The sequence below is a fragment of the Lactuca saligna genome, chromosome 5 (genome assembly GCF_052625555.1).
Source record: "Lactuca saligna cultivar CGN05327 chromosome 5, ASM5262555v1, whole genome shotgun sequence".
Lineage (NCBI taxonomy): Eukaryota > Viridiplantae > Streptophyta > Magnoliopsida > Asterales > Asteraceae > Lactuca > Lactuca saligna.
This window is the reverse complement of record NC_136421.1, coordinates 4,663,733-4,671,744: the sequence shown is the minus strand read 5'-3', so window position 1 is coordinate 4,671,744 and position 8,012 is coordinate 4,663,733. Positions and strand designations below refer to the sequence as shown.

Below are 8,012 nucleotides of genomic sequence, written 5' to 3'. Positions count from 1 at the left end.
ATATATATATATATATATATATATATATATATATATATATATATATATATATATATATATATATATATATTGAAAAGAAAAAACATCATAAATGGTCCTTGTGTTTTCCCAGATTCTGAAGCTTAGTCCCCGTGGTTTAAAAATCTCATAGATGGTCCCTGTGTTTTCAAAACTTTTGACGATTGGTCCTTATTGCTAACTCCGTTAACTTTTGTCCGTTAATTGAGGGGCGTTTTTGTCATTTCACACCACAGGGACCATTTATGATCTTTTCAGTTATTTAAAAAAAATGAATTAATATGCAAATGAAGGGTCTCACCCTCTCTCTCTAAATTATTTAAATCCAATTTATCCAACGTGAGAGAAGCTAAACTGTCGGGGATTAATTTGATAAGATCATTGCTGTTGATGTTGAATTCTTTGAGTTCAGTTAAATCGCCGATGGAATCAGGAATCTTGCCGGAAAAGTGATTTTCGTGAAGCCATAGTTCCGATAACATTAATGGAACCACTCATTCCGACTCCTGATTGACCATTTGGCCAAAAGATTCTTACACCCGACTCGTTGAATGTCGCCGGAATTCTACCGGAAATCCAATTCATCAACAATTTTAGATCCCCAAAAGACTGCATAAGTCCGAGAAATTCCGTCAAAGTTCAGGCCAAATTGTAACTCATCAATGAATGATTCTGTAATTGGGCGGAATTCTGAAGATCAATCAGAATCGACCAATCGGTGGTAGCTTTGAGAGGGTTGCTATCCAAAGCTAAAACCTCTAAACTGTCGAGTCCAAGGAAGAAATCCGACGAAACTGAATCAAATTGGCCATAACTGAAATACGCCCACCTCAAATCCGTCAACCCATTTAACGAAGGTAAAGCTTCGATGAACTGATTCTTTTGAAACCTAAATTCGTAAGCATTGACAATTGATTTAAATTACTCCGGCAAAACACCCTTCAAGTTCATACCCTCAGCAAAGCGGGGTCCCACCCTCTTCGAATTTCCTCCACTGTCGAATGAGAAAAACATCAAAATCTTGATTCTTCTTCTTCTGAAGCTTCATATCTGGAAAGGGGGTTGATTTTGATTTCATCTTCAAACCATATGCGTTTTGTAAACCCATATTGGAATCAGGTTTTTATTTCTAAACCATACACATTAAAACCATAGCAGATGACGAATTAACGCTCACAGATTCAATCTCACCTTTCGAACAGAGCCTGAATCTGAACAACGAGTGAACCGAGTGATGTTCGACATTTACTGGCTCAACAACACACTCACCGGAGTCTGCAGGCCTTGTTATTCTCCGAATTGTTCATTGTTTTCTTCTTCATTCCATCTCCCTTCTTCGAAATTGTTGGAAAAACAAACAAACCCAAAATCCCAAATTCTTTTATAAACAAAGTTCTTGAATTTTGGTAACCATCATCATTCTATTGATAAGATTCGTCATATTCTTCAAAATTTATAGTGGCGAAATGGATGATTGTAGCTAAAGATGAATAAACGGAAAGTGGGTGTTGTGAATCGATTTGGGAAACACCCATTTGAGATGGATCTGTGAATTGGATTAAATTAAGTGATATATTTGGAGAGAGACCCCTTTGCATATTATTTCATTTTCTTTTAAATAACTGAAAAGATCATAAATGGTCCCTGTGGTGTGAAATGATGAAAATACCCCTCAATTAATGGATAAAAGTTAACGGAATTAGCAATAAGGACCAATCGTCAAAAGTTTTGAAAATACAGGGACCATCTATGAGGTTTTTAAACCATGGGGACTAAACTTCAGAATCTGGGAAAACACAGGGACCATTTATGATGTTTTTTCTATTGAAAATTTCTTAATTTTTAGCTATTTTAGAAAAAAAAAAAAAAACTATTTTTACCTCTATCTCTTAAAACACCTTACTTTGAAAGTTTAGTATTAGCCACGTTTGTTGTACCATATTTTCACTTGTCACCTAACTCCTCATACTATATATATATATATATATATATATATATATATATATATATATATATATATATATATATATATATATATATATATATATATATATATATATATATATATATATAGTATTAGCCACGTTTGTTGTACAATATTTTCACTTGTCACCTAACTCCTCATACTCTATATATATATATATATATATATATATATATATATATATATATATATATATATATATATATATATATATATATATATATATATATATATATATATATATATATATATATATATAAATATAAGGTTAGGTTCATTTGAGATCACCTATATTTTGTGAGACCGTAAGATGCATTTTTTTATTTATTTTTATTTTTTTTAGTTAATTCATGTTCCGAAAATAATATTTAAAAAAAGAATTTTTTGATTTTTCCATTTATTTTGCATTTTAAAATTATTTTTAGAATATGTACAGTGTAATATTCTATTTAGAATATTTCACGTATTTTTAAAAAAAAATAGAATTTTTTTATTTTTTTTTATTTTTTTTAGTTAATTCAAGTTCCGAAAATAATATTTAAAAAAAGAATTTTTAGATTTTTCCATTTATTTTGCATTTTAAAATTATTTTTTAAAATATGTCAGTGTAATATTCTATTTAGAATATTTCACGTATTTTTCAAAAAAAAAAACGGAATTTTTTTTTTATTTTTTTATATATTTTTTAGTTAATTCAAGTTTCGAAAATAATATTTAAAAAAAGAATTTTTGGATTTTTCCATTTATTTTGCATTTTAAAATTATTTTTAGATTTGGTCTCACGGTCTCACAAAATTAGAATGGTTTCAAATGAATCTGAATATATATATATATATATATATATATATATATATATATATATATATATATATATATATATATATATATATATATATAATTTTTATTTTGCGTGCGATAAGCCCATAACAAACACTTATTTCTTCAAATATTATAGGGTCGAGTCAATAAATATTTAAAGTCAAAAGGTCTCTTCCTTGGGTCAAACCATCCAAGGGCAAAATAATTTAATGTCATTTTCGTAAATAATCCAGAAATCACGGGTGCACATATATCAAAAATATTCAGGACATCGTCACATCTGTTTCTCACTCCTCCCCTTTTTGCTCTCTCTTCGTCTTCTTCTCGACAACAGGAAACATCTAGCCCAGAAGAACGCTCAGATCTGTGACCACAAAAGCTTCGCGAAAACCTAATCCAGTGTACAATATTCGTAAGTAATATTTCCTGCTTCATCGTTATTATAAATGTACTTGCTTTTCGTACGCTTTTGATACATTGAGTACACTGTTAGCTCTTGTATGGACATGAAGTCGACGTTTGCTCGAGATCTATGACTTTCGAAGTTTGCAAATAGTTGAATTTTGAAATCAACTGTTCCTTGGTCATAGATTGGGGTGCATTTGTGCATTATTGAGGTTTTAGGGAGGTCAATTGGTTTAATTAGAGTATGTGTTTTTTGATGATATCAGATCTTAATTCTTCGACGATTGTTTAGTTTTTGACTTTTTGTGTATTGAAGATAGGTTTGAGTGGAAATGAACTTTTTGATATATTATCATTTTTTTTTTCTCTGTATATGCAGTTACATATATAGATTCATTATCGAAGTTTTAGGGAGACAAAATTGCTTAGTGAGTTGCGTGTTTTTTTTTTTAAAACGATTGTTCGTTTTTTGTGTAGCGGAGATAGGTTTGTGTGGAAATCAACTTTTTTATTTCGTATCATATTTTCTCCGTAAATATAGTATTTTAACAAAAAAAATTTATGTACGCAAATTAATGTCCTTCAAATTGTGAGTGTTTTGAAAATAGAGTTCCTTTTGTGACCAATTGTAGTTACTGTAGTTATAGATTGAACGATGCAAATCATGATGGATTAGTAGATATGCTGCATCCTGCATATGCATATTATTCGTTTTGCATATTATGCTGCACTTGTGTATCTAGTGTGTTCTACACAAATGTCCAATAGATTTACCATATCCCAAATTCCTACAAAAGAACTTATGTTGGCTTATCTATATAATTAGAGTAGTATGCAACAATCTAGAATGAATACCATGCAGACGTCTAGTCAACCACTCTTATGTAAAGTGGCTGGTGATAACATGATCATTCTGTTGGGAATCTCTCTACCTGAACATCTATGTTTCTCCTACTTTTTATTCTATCAACAATAGTTGACTGGTTTAAGTATCCCAACCATGTTTTAGCAAATTGCAGCTAATAAGTTTGCCATTTTTCACATTGGTATTTCATACAACTTTTGATTGCTAACTGGTGATGCAGGCTAGGTAGATTGGGGTGATACAAAATGGCAGAGGTGGATTTTCAAAATCCTCTTCTTGGCGATACAACCTGTGGTTCGTTACTGCATCAGTTGCAGGTGAAATATGATTTCACATTATCGTTTTCCATTTTTGTTGTTCAAGAAATTTGTTATTTATTTTCCACTTTCACTCACATAATCTCAGCTAGAATGAAGTGACTAATAATGTTTATGGGAAGGTTAACTTTTTGTGGGCACTAAACCGACGATTGAGTGATAATTTCTATATTAATGCAGAAAATTTGGGATGAGGTTGGTGAAAGTGACGAGGAAAGGGATAAGATGCTTCTTCAGCTAGAACAGGAGTGCTTGGATGTGTACAAGAGGAAAGTTGACCAGGCTGCAAAGTCAAGGGCACACCTTCTTCAGGCACTGGCAGATGCTAAACTTGAACTTTCAACCCTTCTTGCATCCCTTGGAGAGAAAACGTTTGTTGGAATCGTACGTATCTTGTTGTTTTTTGTAACAAGAGAAATAGACAAATCATGACACCTTTTCTGTATATCATGTTGACTTATATGTAGCCTGAGAAGACATCAGGAACCATTAAGGAACAACTTGCTGCTATTGCACCTGCTCTAGAACAATTGTGGAAGCAGAAGGAAGAGAGGATAAAGGATTTCTCAGATGTACAAACACAAATACAAAAAATATGCGGAGAAATTGCAGGGAGTAGTAATCAGCAGGCAGGAAGCCCAAAAGTTGACGAGTCTGACTTATCCTTGAAGAAATTGTCAGAATTCCATGACCAGTTAAAAGAGCTCCAGAAGGAGAAAGTACAATTTTACCCTCAACCATTTAGCCAGTCATCTGTTTAGTTATAGACACTACTGACACTGATAGTAACATTGATTTTTTGTTAGAGTGATAGATTGCACAAGGTCCTGGAACTTGTGAGCACTGTACATGACCTTTGTGCTGTCCTTGGGATCGATTTCTACAGTACAGTGACAGAGGTGCATCCAAGCTTAGATGATGCAACTGGGGTGGGCTCCAAAAGCATAAGCAATGACACCCTAGCTAGGCTTGCTAAAACAGTTATAGCTTTAAAAGAAGATAAGAAGCAGAGGTTAAAGAAGGTATGGCATTGTCCACCTCCTTATGTCTCTCCTAAAATCATATTCTGACATGTTTTTCTTTCTGTTCTGCAGCTTCAAGAGTTAGCAACTCAGCTAATTGATCTTTGGAATTTGATGGATACGTCTGAAGAAGAGCGTAGTTTGTTCGATCATGTTACTTGTAACATCTCAGCTTCAGTGGATGAAGTAAATGTCCCAGGGGCTCTTGCTCTTGATTTGATTGAACAGGTATCAAAAAAGCCTTAGTTGTTCTTTTAAGAAACAAAATAAGGAGTGTGGTTAGTAATTCATATGATTTTGTTATGTAGGCTGAGGTGGAAGTTGAAAGGCTAGATAAGCTTAAATTTAGCAGAATGAAAGAGATTGCATTTAAGAGGCAAGGCGAGCTTGAAGAGATTTTCGCACATGCACACATTGAGATCGACTCACAAGCTGCTAGAGAGAAAATTTTGTCGCTGATTGATTCTGGGAGTGTCGAGCCTTCTGAGTTGCTAGCAGACATGGATAATCAAATCATAAAAGCCAAGGAAGAGGCAATCAGTAGGAAAGATATATTGGATAAAGTTGAGAAGTGGATGTCAGCATGTGAAGAAGAAAGCTGGCTTGACGATTACAATAGGGTAACCTTTAACCCTGAAAAATTAATAGCTGAAATATGTTGTTGATGGTTTAATTTTTTGGCTTCATATTCATAACAGGATGACAACAGATATAATGCAAGCAGAGGTGCACACTTAAATCTGAAGCGAGCAGAAAAGGCCAGAATCTTGGTCAACAAAATTCCGGGTAATATGCCAGCCAAACTTTTTGTTTCTGTTGGCATGGGGGCTATAATAATTTGTTAATTTTTTTTATCCAATGCTTGCATTAGAGTTATTCGATCTCTTGCAGAGATTTTTACTATAATATAAATTTGACTAAACTACATAATCATCCCATGGTTCTGCAAAAAATATTCATACTTAACCTTTTTACGTCCCTGAAAGCAAATATGGATTGTAACCCTTCTACTCCAAAGCTGATGAAAAAATGACTATTTTGCCCTTATTTGAAAAAAATAATATAAGCGTAAAGTAGTCATCCTTAGGCTGGCTAGAGACGTAATGGATTACTACAATACTTGCTTTCAGGGACGAAAAAGGTGAAAAGTTTAGGACGAGGACCAAATGTGTAACCATAGGAACACTTTATGTAGTTTAGTCTATAAAATTTCAGTGGTTTATTGACTTTTTTTTAGGTTTATTATGTCTGTGTTTGGTGCATTTAGATGATACAGCAGAATAGAATAGTAGAATAAATGCAATGCAATGCAATGCAGGTCTTGTGGAGACTTTGGTGGTGAAAACCAGAGCATGGGAAGAGGAACACGGACTTACATTTGCATATGACGGTGTTCCACTGCTTGCGATGTTAGACGAATATGCTTTACTCAGGCATGACAGAGAAGAAGAGAAACGAAGAATGAGGGTTAGAAAATTCTAGTTATTACTATAAAATGAAAATGTAGTAGTCAAAAAGTCAATTTGGTTTTGGAATTGTTTGTGACACTACGTACCCACCTACGTACAGGACCAGAAGAAGTTTCATGAACAGCTAAACACGGAACAAGAAGCAATATTCGGTTCAAGACCGAGCCCGGCGCGACCACTTAGCAGTACAAAGAAGGTGGTGGGACCACGTGTGAATGGTAATGGAACACCAAACAGAAGGCTGTCTTTGAACCAAAATGGAGGTACTGCTAGGTCAGGCAAGAGAGACAGTGCCAGACCAATTGCTCCTTTGAACTATGTGGCCATATCAAAAGAGGATGCTGCCTCACATGTCTCGGGTACTGAGCCTGCCCCAGTTACACCTTAAGAGAACTTGACTTGAGTAAGTATAAAATGTTTCTTTAGGATCCTACCTACCTACCTACTATCAACTCTCTCTCTCTCTCTCTCTCTCTCTCTCTCTCTTGTGATTGCATGTTACTACTTACTATAACCAGATTCATAATATGCGTCTTTCGAGACTGGGAGTGGATATGAGAGAGACTTTAGCTTAGCTTAACTTGTGTGCATGATATATGATATGATATATTAGCATCTATTACTTACCTAACTGCTATTTCCTATTGGCATGTTTGCTCAAGATTTTTTCTTCTTTGGTTTATGTTTATGCTTATGTTGGTTGATGACACAACAATTAAGTGAAGTAACCCAAGGTCAAATCAGAAATTGAATAGCGGTGACAACAAGTGTGTGAAACACAACCTTAGGACATGGGTGGTTGCCCCCTACAAATCACGGTTGATATATGAATGGATTTGATCTATGTTTCTCATAGGGATAGGGATAGCCATGGGATGTGTAAACTTGATCCCATATCTGCTGCTTATAAATCTGGATTCCAAACTGGATCCTATCGCATCAGGTATCCAGTTAATAAATAACCACACGCCTTTGCGGGTATCAACTATCATACTTTATCAACTTAATATTTCATCACAATCTCATCAAAAAATGACTTAAAATTGTAAGTTTTTGAGTTTGAGGGTCTCAGCTTTGCGATCTTAATTTTGAGTTCTTAAGTATTTTAGTTAA

At 33.9% G+C, this 8,012-nt stretch overlaps 1 protein-coding gene across 1 annotated transcript; it reads left to right on the top strand.

Annotated features, from left to right (window-relative positions):
- Positions 1-3,084: 3,084 nt before the first annotated feature.
- On the top strand, positions 3,085-7,530 carry LOC145048233 (65-kDa microtubule-associated protein 1-like). The gene is made up of 10 exons (XM_078996675.1): positions 3,085-3,233; positions 4,312-4,408; positions 4,589-4,792; positions 4,876-5,127; positions 5,215-5,430; positions 5,503-5,658; positions 5,739-6,050; positions 6,129-6,216; positions 6,749-6,897; positions 7,000-7,530. Exons 2-10 carry the CDS (start codon positions 4,337-4,339, stop codon positions 7,285-7,287), a joined length of 1,737 nt encoding a protein of 578 aa, XP_078852801.1. The 5' UTR covers positions 3,085-3,233; positions 4,312-4,336; the 3' UTR covers positions 7,288-7,530.
- The last annotated feature ends 482 nt before the right edge of the window (positions 7,531-8,012 follow it).